A 15,060-nucleotide genomic window follows, 5' to 3' on the forward strand; every position below is an offset into this window, starting at 1 on the left:
TGTGTGTGTGTGTGTGTGTGTGTGTGTGTGTGTGTGTGTGTGTGTGTGTGTGTGTGTGTGTGTGTGTGTGTTTAACACATATGTCTACTACAGTGTTTTCATTCAGCAAGAGTAGTTTAAATACAATTGGCATGTACGTATTTACAATATTAGCAAAACATCTGCTGTCTATTTCTTTTCATTGACCGATTAATAGATTCATTGTCAACATTTTCACAATTTTCATGATCAATTAAGACAGCAAATCCTCGCATTTGAGCATCTGGAACCAAAACTTCTCTTGTCATTTCTGCTTGAGAATTAGCTGAGCTGTAACAATCAATGGAACAACAAAATATTAAGTGTTGAATTTTCTGCCAACCTACTTTGGACCAATTCTTTGTGAAGCTTATGATGTTAGTTTTTTTTCCAAAGTGTGGAGAAGAATTGATAATGGTCATTTTCAAAGGCTGTAAATTGTAGAGTTGGTGCACTGTGTTGAATTAGAGACGTCTGACATTCTACCAAGCTTAATCAGAAAACTTGAGGAAGTATCTGCCAGAAAGGCAGAATGCGGGTAGTGTTGAAGTTAACCTTTTGCTCATGCACTGTTGGGGTCTTCTAGACCTGGCTGATTTCCACATGCTTCTGCCCTCAGTGAATGACAGTTTGATAGACACCACACCTCTGCTTCTCAGTAGACTGGAGAAAAAGAAAACAGGTGGTGCCTGGAGGGTTGTGCGGTGACCTTTCTTTGACCACCTCTTCAATCAAAAGTACAGTAGAACATCTTCTTCCAGGTGTGATGAAGACATATGTCAGAGAGCTTTGATGTGAGATGTCATGGACATCTTCATATGTTCATTGTTTGGTGGAACAACTCACTTAGGGGAAGGATAAAACGTCAAAGTTGTTTTCATGGCTTTGACGCTAAAGGGAAATGCAAACTTCAAAGAAAGAAAGCTGCGTACATGTGTGCGAGATTGTCCTCAACAATGCTGGCCTCCTGTTGGCAAATGAATGATTAGATATGATAAGTTAATTGTCTGGTGAGCATATGCACCTTTAACTAGTCCACCACATTCATACAGCTGTTAATCTAATATTGAAGTCTCCAGCAAGCAGTGTCTGATATTTGGGATGCGTTTGGTCATCAACTTGCCCTTTGTGCTGATTTTAATTAAAGAACATTATATTTTTGTTCAAAAAAAAAGTCGTATTTTGAACATTAGATTGTGTCTAGATTGTACTTAACTTTTGAGTTGTTTGGAACCTGTTTTCTGTTTCTGTGGCTATACCTACAGTAATGAGTGCAAACTAAATAGTATAACTTTCACAAAGAGTTTGCATTAGATTGTACGTGTGTGGCACTAAACTCGGTATAGAATGAAAATTATAGTCTTTGCTTTAAATATGTGAGGTCAATTAGTGGATATGTAACAACAGGGATCCATGTGATAAAAAAGCAGGTCTGGACATATTCTGAATTCAGAATTCCAGATGTATGTTCAATAATACACCTGGAAACAGTAGGGGATCTAGAAAATGTGACATGGGGTGGCAAAGGAGGGCCAAGTGGTCTTGGCAGGGTGGCATGGGTAGACGGTACATGGGAATCGCTATATGTGAATGGCTTTAACAAAACAAACACACAAATTCTTTAAAACTACGGTAGTTATTGTTTAATCATGCACTTACACACTACAAGCATTTTTAATTCACAGCAGGAATAATGCCCAAACTAAATTATGCATCTTTTAACCCTCCTGTTGTCCTCGGGTCAGCTTTGACCCCTTTTAAAAAATGTCTATATCTGAAATATGGGTTTCTTTTTAACCAAATAACCACAAAAATTGGATTAGATTCCAAACTACGCTTTGTGCAAATACAATTGATAACTTTCATTCCTGATGAAACTCATCTGTACGTTCCTCTGATCTTAGCTATTAGTCAAAATAATTCATAATTTCAGATATTTTAACTCAAATAGTTGTTATTTATCAAATGAGAGTTATTGACCATGAATTCCAAAAAGCACTGTAAAACTAGTGGTAGTAAAGTGGTGTTATTGAAAACTAAAACAAGACTGAAAAAGTGACAAAAGTGTCAGATTTTTGTCTGTTTTTTACCCTGGAGGACAACACAAGGGTTAAAAAGTAAAAGTATAACAAGCTAAACAAAAATATAAAATAAAAGTTACAATAACTGTGTCCGTGATGCAGTGGACTAAGAGTATAAAACAGCAGACAATACTCAAGTACTTATTATAATAAAAAACCTATGATTAAAGTCCACAAATGACCCGCGATCACGCGTCTTTTCTAGGAGCGTTTAAGGCGACCGCTGCTGTGCTTCGCAGCGAAAGCTTCAGAAACGTCCCGAAATCTAGTGCGTTTGCATCTGTTTCTCAACACTGCTGAAAGAAAGAATAGAGTGGCAAATATAATTATCTAATGCAGTTTTACAGTGCATGGACATAGCCATTGCATGTAGGTGGCATTACATATTGTCCTACTGTACAGCAATTTATACAGAAGACAAATAAAAACATTCCATGTGGTCCAGGGGGAACTGCAGGTCTACCCTCTTCCTCTCTGTCATCTTCCTCTTCCTGATCACTCCCTGCCTCCGTCCCTCTCTCGGAATCTCTTCTCTCCTCTTCCTCTCTCCTCTTCCTCTCTTACAGATTCTTCTTTTCCTCCTCACATTCACCTATTTCCTCGTCTCCTTCACTTATTTCCTCTTCCTCTTTACTTCTGTGGTCTTCTCCTGCTCTGACCCTCCTTGTCTTTCCAGTTGACTGCCTTCTCTTTCATTTCCCTCATTCTCTTCCTCGTGTGTACTTCTTTGAATTTTCTTAGCAACAAAGCTGGCAATATCCCCACCTTTAGCCTTTCTTTTCATCTTTAGGCTCCGGCTAATTTCTTCAGCTGCTCTGGCCTGCAGACGTCAATATGTAGAAAGCTCTTGTTATTCTTGTGTTACGCTACACTGGAGGGCCCAGTAGCCAATAAGTAGCCTACAACAAATATAAAATCAGACAAGATTTATCACATGCACATAAAAGTTATATGTTTAGATTAGGCCTACGTAATCCAACAGTTTTTGTTATTTCCCCAGCTGTAACCTGGGTTAGGCTACTTTGTGCATCCTTATTGCTGTGATATGTGAGAGTAAGTACGTTTTATAGGCCTGCTTAGCTAATCAAATAAAAATAATCGATCTCCCGACTAGCATTGCATTGTGACGTAACGTCGGAGAAACGGCGACCATCAGTAAACTGGATACAAACAAGATTTTATATTTTATATTAAGCTGTTCTTGTCTTTACTCCAATCAAAACGAGTCAAAGGGCAAAGGGCAGAGTTCTCTTACAAATCACAAGGGAGCGATTGGACTTTTGACTAATGTAATCAATGCGCTTTTCTTTGCTGATGCCGAATCATTCCATGCATTACAAATGTAACTTTAAGGTAAACGTGTGTTTAAACTTCACCTGGGGAAACTTTACCTTCAAAAGGCTTGGGTGGGGGGGGCAGCTCAGTGGCTCCAGCAGGCAACTGGGTGTGAGCCAGACTGAGCGAATGCTGCTCTGTACGTTTCATGCAGGGACGCAACTAAGTATTTGAGAAGCTTTAGGACAGAACAGTGGTTTGTTTTTGCAAGTACAGTTTTTGGATCACAAAAGTTAGGGGGGGGGGGGCAGCTAGGGGGGGCAAGGCTCTAGAGTGGGGGGCACCCTTGCTAGATCCGCCCCTGTCTAGATCGTTTGCTCTCTCTCTCTCGCTCTCTCTCTCTCTCTCTCTCTCTCTCTCTCTCTCTCTCTCTCTCTCTCTCTCTCTCTCTCTGTTATGTGCAAGGTCAGTGGGTTCTGTCGTCGTCACTTTCTCCTCAGAGCTGCTGGCTGCGACAGAGAGCCGGCTTATAGAGAGAGAGCCTCCACAAACACTAACCCTGTACCAGCCGTGGAGCAGCAGCACGCTTGTTTTGCGTAATAACTAACTGATAAAGGCTGCCTGGTTGTGTGAAAGCTCTGAAACATGCCCACAACATAAGGGGAGTCACTTTACGCGGAGCCTATTTATTTTCCAGCTGACGTGGGAGCGCGCGTGCAGGCTGGACTGTTGGTTGGGCATCGCTGTGTGTGCCGGGGAGGAGAGGAAGGAAGCCGAGTTGACCTGCTGGGATTTTAAGACATATAGGCTACGTTATATTGTCCAGTCTGGCAGGACTCAAGACTCCGGTTGTTTCATCTGTGGACAGACTACACACTCAGAGCGATGACTGTACTGACTTGTCCACCGGCTCTCTGTAATTTCTCCAGCGAAGCCAGCTCCACCAGCACCACCCGCCCTTAAAATAAAGCTGCTGTGAAACAAGTCAGCCCCATCGCCGTATTGTCTAACAGCCGGGAGTTACACTTTACCATGTCTTGAGACGCGACGGGGAAGCTACAAAGATGATGACAGTGAGTATCGGCTCCTTTCGATGGCACTGTTGTTGCATCCAGGCTACTTTTAGCTCGTTTCCCATCGGGTTAGGGTTGACTAATACACACGGTGACTCTCATTTTGTCCGTTAACATGGTGTATGGAGAGGGGGTCAGCCCGGTCTCAGCTGTAGTGTCATCTTCCGATTGACAGTGGGATATTGGGCGTTTCTGTCACCGCTGTTGCCGGGGGGGATATGCGTGTTCCTCCTGGGACTTTTTGGCAACATTACATCATATGAGTAGCCAATGAATGAGAAATTAAAACGCACGCGTGTTATCCAAATGCGTATCGCCTGACTGTGTCTTACTTTTTAATCAAATGCCCCCTCTTAAAATAAATCATATGTTGCCAGATGTAAACATGCCACTGGGAAATGCGTGCAGAAATGCCACACTTGGAGTAGGCTACACTCGACGCACGCAAAGACTGGGCGTGTGCGATGACACCCCAATGCAAGTCACCTAGAGATCGACGGGCATAGTTGTGAGGGTAGTCTTTGACATAAATTAAACGCACCCCAGACACCCGCCCGGCTGCGGGGTGGGGATCGGTGCAGCTGTCAATTTGCATGTATTTCGTGGCCAAATCCAGCCTGGTATGGTCTGCCTGCGCTTTGGTTAATCCCACAGCGGATCAGCTTTAGCTTGCCGTCTCTCTCTCTCTCTCTCTCTCTCTCCCTCTCTCTCTATTACACGCACACTTTAAATAATTGCATTCTTTCGACCGAGCTCATGTGACCAATATGTTTTGACGCGATAATATCTGGAAACCAAGCGCTGTCGGGAGGATTCACAAACCGGGATATAACACCAAGAAAAGGATCGGTGACCGAGATTTGAAAGGCGATCGCAGCTCGGATACTCTGCTTCTATTTAGCGGTCTTCCTGATTTGAGAGGAAAACTCCACCCGGTTCCTTAATCCGGGGTTTTCTAGCAGTTAAGTCAAGATGACAGGCAGGTTCACACACCACAGGCACTGGTGGTGACCGTGTGGTGACACAGCGCGTTTGATGAGCATCTTGGTAAGGATGTTCTCCGATGTTGGCTACTGATAGGCTACATTTGACAACAATGTACGATCCATGCTCTATGTTTAAGCCTAAACATTACATTTTACTAATTCACATAATCGTGACCTGGGTCATTTTGCTGTAAAATACCAGGTCTAAATGATATCAGAGCATTAAGCGATAAGTAGATTGGCAATGTTATGTGCTCCAAGTCCTCCCAATTCAGATGCAGTCAGGGGCTCCTGGAGTGTTTTCTTTCAAGAGCCCGCAGATTGTTACAAATGGTCCCTAGGAACTGAATCTGGGATATGGCAAGTAATTACTGTCTAGACTGAGGGGTAACAAGAAAAGCAGTAATCATACATATACTGGTCTTATCCATGAGTGAGTGAAATAATACTGAAATGTGACTCTCCCTATGTTAGTAAGTTTAAAAAGAATAGCATAGAGTGTAAACTACCTGTAGGAAACTCCCTGCTGGACTGACGAGACTTCACACTACCTAATGGCATGGCAAAAAAAGGCTTTTGTGCAGCTAGTGCCATCTTTAACCCTGCATCAGCCTTATTTCTATTCTCTGTAACCCCTTAGAATTTAATGGAGAAATGCAAGCTCCTCATAGTGGCTTACATCTCTACACCGCATCAGCAATTTGTGTATCTAGTCTCCAAGATGCTGAGTCATTTTGTAATGACCAACATAGATATTTTCTGCATTGTGCTTTGACGTCAACAGCCAGTGTGCACAGGTGTGGTCCAGTAGCCATAACTCAAGAAAGCTTATTAGAAGGAGGATAATACCGTTTTTCCCTCTTGAGTCTTGTGTAAAACTGTAAGTCCTCATGGTATAAACTAGTAATTATCAATCTTTATGATTCAATTCTTCTTCCGAGCAACTCCTAATGGTGATCACTTAGGAATCTTTCTCTTTGCTCTGGGAGAAATGTTGCTGCCCCTTGCTTTTCATTAACGTTTAAAAGGTAGGCTGATGCACTATGATAATGTGCTCCTGTGGAGAAAAAGACGGATAACACCGCAAGAAAAGGCTCAGGTCAGGTGGAGGATTGTGGAGCGATGTAAAATACGCTGACATTTTCATTAGCTGTGAACTAATCAGTCAGACGTTGAATGGGGGCTCCATGGGAGCAACACGGTCAAGGTTGGACAACAACTCTGTTCTCATCTGTCCGTGTCATTAAGCTTGGTGTATTGACATGTCAGTGTCACTCACCCTCCCCGCCCCCAAAACACCCGTGTTTTGTTCCCGTGGTGCTGTGCAGATGCAGCAGTGGGTGGTGGGATATTATTCTGTCACAAGGACTCCGCCTTCACTGTGTGTATCATGTGTTGCACAATCCCACACACAAACGTACACCTTCACCAGATGAATGCATGCTCAGTTAGTATAGTGCATTAGGAATGGGAATCTTTGGAGCAGTACAGTTAATTCTGAGAGAAACAGTGAGTGACTAGAAAATCCTAGTAAGGAAGTTTCTGCGGGACAGGAAGTGCTTTGTGGTCGCCAGTCTCAAACCACAACAGTGGTCTGACTTATCTAAGTCTACACACTTCCCTAAATTCTCTTTTCCTTTTCCTCTTTCCTATTCCCTCTTTTTTCTTTATCTCTATTTCAAACTCTTATTTGCACATACTTTACATGTTCCACAGTTCACCCATTGTCTCTGTTCCTTTGTTGTTGCAGGATTACCGGGAGGATGGCATGGACCTGGGGAGTGATGCGTCCAGTCGCTCCAGCTCAGAGTCCAACTCCAACAAGGTTACACCTTGCTCCCCTTCTCTTGATCTGGCCACGTTGGACGACTACAAATCCTCCCCCTCTCTTGACCTGGTCACCTTAGAGGACTATGAGGAGGACGAGGACTACCAAGAGTATAAGAAGAAGGTGATAGAGGAGTGGGAGAGCGAGTATGGAGAGGACTACACTTCTCCACAGCCTCCTGTTCAGGAGGAAGGCGGAGGAGGCGTTGTGGGGGTCGACAGCCTTGGCGAAGGCTACAGGAAGACAGTGAACAGTCGCAGTCTCGCTGAAGAATTCCAGGATGTGAAGACCGTCCCGCCCCTCCCGGCCCCCAGAGGACACACTGCCACCTCAATTGCAGCCGTTCCAGAGGAACTGAAACAGAACGGCAATCTGATTTTGCCCAGGAGCCACTCCCCCGATACACCACAGGAGGGCACAGGGACTCCCAAGCCCCGCCACCGCAGTTCCACTCACGGCAGGGGGAACCGCAGCACTGGTGGTGGTGGTGTAGGAGGCAGTGGAGGGACTGGGGGATGGATGGGGGGACACAAAGAGGAGCAGGGTGTAGAGGAGGAGCCTCTGCCCACCATGGACTGGGCAGCCCTGGAGAGACACCTGGCTGGACTGCAGTGCAGAGAGCAGGAGAACCAGAACCTCAACCAAAACCACAACATGGGCAAGACCAACTACACCTCTGTAAGTGTATAAGGACTTTACTTGTCGTTCTCTGTGGGTTTTTCTACTTATTTGTGTCGAGGGTTATCTCCCACGTTGGTTTCCCATGCTCTGGTAGTTATCTGTTATGCAGCAGTTATTTGTGACAGATGGACCTTGGAAACATTAGGTCTGGTTAGCTGGAGTAAGGAAGAGGGATTAGTCGGCTAATGTAGCACTAAGCTATGTGGCCAAGCTTTAAACCTGATCATGGAAGTCATGGGTTACATACACTGATTCAGAGAACCTTTGTCCAACAGTGCAAACACATAACTGTCATTATTTAATAACTTTGGACAGATAATGACTACAGCAATCAATCTATTGCTGACCTTACAGTCTTGTATCTGTTTAGCCTAGTTTAAAAATACCTAAATCTGGTTGTCCTTTGTTGTGGCTATGTAATGTTTCTACCAGAAGAGGTCAGTCTTGCATTGAGCAGAGAGCTGCTGCAGGCCTTTAATGCCACACCAGCAGCTCCAGCGCTTAACGCTTTTATGATTCACTTGCAGTCTCATGACATCACTCAGTTTGAATCAGTCTTCTGCTCTTCAGTTTCAGAGATCTACGATTTCTTGTTGATCTGTGGGTCGGGTCCTAAAGGGTGTAGCTTTTTAAAATGTTTAGGGAGGAGCAGGAGAAAATAGTTTACAGCAGCCACATTTTCAGCGCAGAGACATGCAGTTCTTGTGTCAGTGAATAAAACTAAGCAAGGACACATTTGTGTTTGGGAAAGGGGGATTGGGGTTTTCTTTTGGTATGCAAGCACCAAGACCTTTTTTTCTCAGTGCACACAGACAATGGCTGCAGCCAGTGCCATTGTAAGTGTGTTGTGTGTGTTGTGTGTCTTTGTTTGTCTGTCCTGGAGGCCCCCTCTGTCTCCCTGAGGCACGCCAGGAATGCAGCGTGATAAGTGGGGGATGAAAGGAAGGAAAGAGGGAGGAAAGGACAGGAAGATGGTATCTTTGGAACCAGGCAGTTCAGGGTCACATGGCTTATGTGTTTGTGTCAATGTTCATTACCTGCTGTCCATTTTAAACGAGAAGGTCACCTCTTGGCTTGCTTTAATCTAGGGAGAGTCGGCTCTGCCCCTCTCTCTCCCTGTAGCCAGTGGGCTGTGATATTATTGACCTGGCTGGAAGAAAATCTCTTGAAAGTGAGCCCCTGTCTCCACATGCAGCCATAATCTTGTGCACACACACATTCAAACAGATGGTCTTTACCACAGTTGCTGTCTCACATGTGTGTACATGACATACTGTAGACCAGGCCTGGTGTGGTTGATAGAGATAGCACGGTCCTGATACTGATAAAGTGCCACAGCTTCCAACTGTCTTTCCGATTACAAGGAAAAGAAAATCCTCAAAAAAATAACGGGCCTCAGATTTAGATGGCCCTAAGTAGATAAGAAATTTGAATTAGCTGTGTAATCCCACCTGAGCTTGGATTAGATGAGATGTACCACAATTGATGAGTACCAAAAGATCATGTCCTGGACAATCCCACTCTTGAAATTGTTTAAGTTCTGCTCCACTTCAGAGGAATGCCCATCATATGGTTTATATCAGTCCACTAAACTCCTGACATGCAGTTTGACCTTTTAGTTTGTTAAGTCCTATCTGTGAGCCTCCTTAAGGAGGCGCTATGTAGTTTTGGCAATTTCTTTGCCTTTTGCTCGCAGGTTTCTCTATAGAGCCCCCCCTACAGCTTCAGAATAGATATTTGGCGGCTCCGATGTTTACTTGTGTCTGACTCCTCAGTCTGCCGTTTCCTCTTTCTCCGTTCCCCTAACAATGCTTTCCTAGCTTTCTGTTTCTTTTTTGCCGGCTCAGAAATGACGACAGTGTGAAAAAACTCCATGGCTACTTTGTTCTTATAGCTAGCTGGTTCCTGTATGTGTGCAGTGCCGTCAAGCATTAGTTACATGGTGAGACCTGAAATCACGCAATCCTTCGAGACGCTGAGACCGCCGGCCCAAAATTACAAGGCTGTTTTTCCGCTCATAGGCACTTTCATTCAACCTGAAAAAAGTCATATAACCATTCCAATGACTACGAAGCTGTTCAGTTAAGGTAAATTAAGCTAAAAAAAACTGCGTAGTTCACCCGAGGACTATGCTCGTAGTGACTCTCAACTTGCTTATAAGACCATCAAAAGCAGCCAAGGGTCAATTTAGCAACTGAGACAGTCCCACAAGACTTCCCCCCGGTGTTTTTCTCTGTCGGGGGCCATCCAAGTTTCTTCATTTGCTGGACTTATCAGACACCCTGGAGGAAAAGGGGGGCTGGTGCTTTTAAAATGTTGTTAAATATTTAGACATCCACCCAGGCGGGACCAACCAGCTAGATGATGCGTGTGTGGGTGTATGGAGGGGTCTGTCTGTCTGAGATGGTACTGGGGTCCAGAGGGACAGAGATATTCATGCTTCAGTAGAGCTTCAAAAGCATCTGTGCTTTTAGAAAGACGGGACACAGTCAAGCTCAAAGCTAATAATCGGTCGCAAAGTGCCTGGAGACCAGGCAGATGCAGTACACCACACTTATTTGTATATATAAGAAGATGGGAAAATATGGGTCAGATCAAATGAGCTGTAAACCAGACAGACTCTTCCTGCATACCTGTCTTCTTCAAATCTCAATGGAAACAGTCCCGTATGCACCGTCTTGTTGAACTCAGGGTTGAATCATTGTACAGGAGAGTCTGCAGGTTTTTGAAAAGTTCTTTTAAGAGACAAGATCAACTTGTATAATCCCTGTGGGGAGATTTAAGTTTTTAGCTACATTTAAAGCAAGTTTGACATTTTGGAAAATGAGCGTATTCACTTTCTTGCCAAGCATGCCACCTATTCCTTTAGATTCAACATTTTAAACACACAACTGCATTAAGAGAGTGGCATTGGTTTTTCACCATGCAATGGCATGTTTCTTTTTGCTGTAGGCATTTTTGTAATATAAGGGAGCTAGTCTATTCCATAAAAACGTTCACTTCTCCTTCTTTTTTTGCATCATGAACCAGACAAATTGATGCAGGTGTGTTTATTTAGGGTGTGGTTTCTGTCTGCTGTCATCTCAGCGTCTGCCTGCAGGCGGTGGGTGTAGGGTCCGGAGGATTCATGAGGGGGAGGGGCATGCTGACCTGTTCGTAATTTGTTTTTAATGAACTCTGGCGTCGCGTGGCAGGGAGGGCCCACAGGGACCTCAAGTACACTCAGGGTAACACTACCCCTAACCCTCCATTTAGCTCCGCGCCCCTTAAAGGCAAACAATAATATTATTCTTCCGAGCCAGTCTTGAGGTGAAAAAGGCAGAGAAGGGGTCAGTCCACTTGTAGAGATGATTTATACTCCGAAATTGACCTGTGTTGAATTACTGTAAATCCATGCCTACAGGCTACTTCTTTTTAAATCTCCCACACCCAAACTTCCTCACACAATTAACCGTGGTTAGAGAGATAGGGCCTGTGCTAAGACCTGCAGCACCACTCCTACTCTAAAAATGTAGAGAAGAACTTGCTCACTCACACACACACACACATATATAGGCCTATATCTGTGAATCATGCCAGAGCATTCACTGCACATGTGAATGCATAGTTTCCTATTTGCAGTTTGAGGTGTTACAGGTTAAGGTACAAAACTTATAAATGTATAATCTATGTGCTGTTAGGACAGATGTAATGATTTGTCTGTTCTTCCAGTTATCAGAGGAAGTAACAGGTCGATTAACATCTACTTTATAGGAAAGCACACCTTATAAAAAGGCCAAGAGCCAGACCGAATTGTAGAATTGGAGTGCTCTGCCACAGAGCAGCATTGAAGGGTTGTAGAAAATACAACCATGAGAAAAACAAGCAGGGAGAGGTTCAAGAATAGAGCAATAGCAGAGAGAGGTTTCTCTGTGTCTCTCTCCACTCTGTGCTCTTTGATTATGTTCAAGTTCAACAGTTGAACGCCCCTCCACTAACAACCTAACTACAACCTTTACAGAGTACTTAAACTGTGCCACGTAGAGGGAGAGGAAGGGCGAAGGTAGGAGAAGGAGGAAATTGTAGGGTTTGAGAAGTCCTCAGTGCAGTTATGGTGGATATACAGTAAGTAAGCACAAACTAGGAGTACTCACATTGGAGTTAGGTCCTCTATGGGGAAGCAAAGCATGCAAGTCTGAAGAACCTGTGGAATAAGAGCAAGTTAAGAAAGGGTTTATGGGGTCAGAGGTATGGTTTGAATGAAGATTGTAGTGAGCCAAAAAGGGAGGGAAGTTGGAGGAGAAGACAGTCAACGTATACTTGGGAAGGAACTTCGTGGGAGGAGGCTTCAGACGGGGGGGCAGGGCTGCAGCCAGGTGGATGTAGATAGCGCCTTTTGAGGCTCCGGTGTCTGTTCAGCCCCTTTGGCTTAACCACTGTTCCTCGTGTGTGAGTATGTGCCGGTACCAGCCGAAACACGCCCAACCCTCTGCAAACCACACACAGACACACAGACACACACAGACACACATGCACACACAGTCCTTACACACTCACTGCAACACCTCTGCTTTAGAGTTGGGCAGCTTTCTGTCTCTTGTTAGTCACATACACATGCACACACTAACCTCACTGATTCAAAGGATATAGTTTTCTTCTCATGGTGTCCTGACAGTCTGCCAGTGTTTGTAGATGTTTTTATTCCTTTTCCTTTTTTTATCAGTGGAGTATTTTTCTTCTCAGCTTAACCTTGGATTCCTCACAGCAAGTCGGGCTCTTTACTCAGGTAAAGCAAAACATGTAATTTTCAACGTTGTAAACAAAAGGCTGTAGTCAAACTAGGTTAGATACAAAGTTAGATACATTGTTTTGTAAATTCTTTTACTAATGTAATTGTAGCTCTGGGCACTACATTCCTCTGCTGTGACATGTTGTCTTTTGAGTTAGTATGTAACAGAGAAGTTAAATATGTTTAGATTGAAACATAAAGTAAAGCCAGCTGCATGTCTGTCCATGCTTATGACATTCTCTCAGAAACACAGTCATTTTCTGTGTGACCCTTTAACAAAGAGCAGGTTCATGCTGGCAGAGCTCTGGCCAGATGTGCCCTACTTGGTAGTCCTCTATTTTCTTTTCTTTCTGGAAATGAAAGAACATCATCAAATATGCAGTGCAGGTGTATTTGAATCCTGCTTTAAATAAGCAAAGCTTTGTGCTGCCATACACCTGTTTTGAATGTTCCCTTACCTTAAGATGCAGAGAAAGTTTGTGACCCACCAAGTCAAGCTCAAAGAGCAAGCAAAGGGCCAACTGATCAAGATCTTTGCGTTGCCTCTGGATGCCTCGTGTCACCTCAGGAGCTCTGTTAAAAGTTGCACACCACAAAGATTACAACTGAGTGGCGACTGCACGCACATCCAATCTGCATGTGCATCTGATTGGAGCAAACAAGGAGGCTGTCACATCCTAAGACACTTCTTAAAGACCATCAAGGGAAAACTGTTTTGAGGGTCTTGTTATATACACTTGGAATACAAAATAGAGAACAAGTCAGATAAGAAGGTGCAGCTGGCATTGTAAAGCTTTGTTTTTTACTGGCCTTGTCAGCCTAATGGTTCTTTGCTTGTGGAAGAAGAAAGAAATGGAAGAAGCAAGTTGGCGATCTCAATGTTGTAGACTCAACGTTATTAAGCTAAATGAGCCCAATGGCCAACTGTCTTCTTGTTGCTAGCAAAGAGATATAGTAGTGTCAATGAGGAGCCCAGCATTGATGCCACGGCCTTCAACAGCGGTTTGAAAATGAAGTCAGTATGCTATATCATGCATGTACGCACCTGCACATGCTCACGTCAACTTGCTAGCTGGTGGGTGTTGTCAGCACGTTCTTCATACAAACTGTAACCAAGGGAAACAGAAACACCTAAGAAAAAAGTAGAAGTGGTGCTGTCTAAAGAGCTCTTATCTGGTGTCAAAGTACAGTTTAATCAGCTGCCTTACAATCTCTCCTCATCTGCAAACGCAGCAAAAACAAAAACATACAAACCTCTTTGAATTGATGAGTAATAATGACGCTATAGGTGTAGATGAACTACCAAAGATCAGATAAGCTTCCTATTTATTCACTTGAGGTAGAAGTTACTGAGTATTTTACCTACTCTGTTGTGTGTAATGATTCAAAATCATGTCACTAAGGCATCTCAACTGAATTGAGGGCACATCAGATAGAGGTGCTTCTTTGATTGGAGATAACAGTGTTTTGGGTGGGAAGATGTAGCCCACAGCTACACATTCCTCCACTGTTTGTCTGGTTGATCATCTTGATTGATACAGAGGAACTCACACAAACACGCCCTTACTCTGATTCATTCAAACCATTGTTTGCCAAGCTCTGAGAGTCAACCCATTAGTCAGCCCGTTATATATCCTATCTGGAACAAAAGTCAGCTTAGGCTCATACCAAGTCTCAAACTCATTTTGCAGTTACAAATGTCCACCTTCTTATTTTCTTTCCTTCTTCCAGACGTCCCCTGTCGTTTACTATACCATCCGCACTCTTGTCCCCAGCTAATTGTCCTCTTCCTCAAGCTGTCAGGAAGCATTATTGCATAATGTTCTCACACAGCCAAAATTCAGCAGGAGACCATTTTCTCCCCTCCGCCTCGTTCCCCCTCTCCACCCTATGAAAACTACAAAGAGGGGCGCAGGCTGTGAGTGGCAGAGCGTGCTGTGGAGGAAATGGGGATTTATGTAGCAGTTAGGGGACGGCCTCTAATGTTAAAGCTTCGTGTCTGTCCTCATACTGCACAGTCACTACGGACTGGAGCTGAATACACACATTCACACACAGGCTGGCTTTATAAGTACAAACGGGGCAGAAGGTTTATTGCAAGATGGCAACAAAAAGAGACTGAGAGAAATTGAGTAAGAGAGAAGAAAGGCTTTATGTTTTCCAAGCGGTGAAGGATTTTAAACTCCTATCCATCACCGCTCTCTTTTTGGGAGGAATAAAGGGTTGAGTCACACACACACACACATTGCCTGGGGTGGAGCTGAAACATGAAACACTAGTCTTCTCTGCCCCTAATTATAGTGTGTGTGTGTGTGTGTGTGTGTGTGTGTGTGTGTGTGTGTGTGTGTGT

At 43.9% G+C, this 15,060-nt stretch overlaps 1 protein-coding gene across 3 annotated transcripts in view; it reads left to right on the forward strand.

Moving 5' to 3' along the window:
• Positions 1-15,060, forward strand: part of schip1 (schwannomin interacting protein 1) — a 209,214-nt gene that overhangs the window by 164,164 nt on the left and 29,990 nt on the right. The window contains exons 1-2 of one of the 3 annotated variants that reach the window (XM_034866921.1): positions 3,904-4,447; positions 7,184-7,939. In XM_034866921.1, coding sequence (XP_034722812.1) covers positions 4,439-4,447; positions 7,184-7,939 — 765 coding nt within the window. In that variant the 5' untranslated portion in view covers positions 3,904-4,438. Of the gene's footprint in view, positions 1-3,903; positions 4,448-5,122; positions 5,495-7,183; positions 7,940-15,060 lie in introns of those variants that run through there. The other 2 variants (XM_034866920.1, XM_034866919.1) reach the window with 2 other exon arrangements.

This window comes from Etheostoma cragini, chromosome 3 (genome assembly GCF_013103735.1).
Source record: "Etheostoma cragini isolate CJK2018 chromosome 3, CSU_Ecrag_1.0, whole genome shotgun sequence".
In the NCBI taxonomy this organism is placed as follows: Eukaryota; Metazoa; Chordata; class Actinopteri; order Perciformes; family Percidae; genus Etheostoma; species Etheostoma cragini.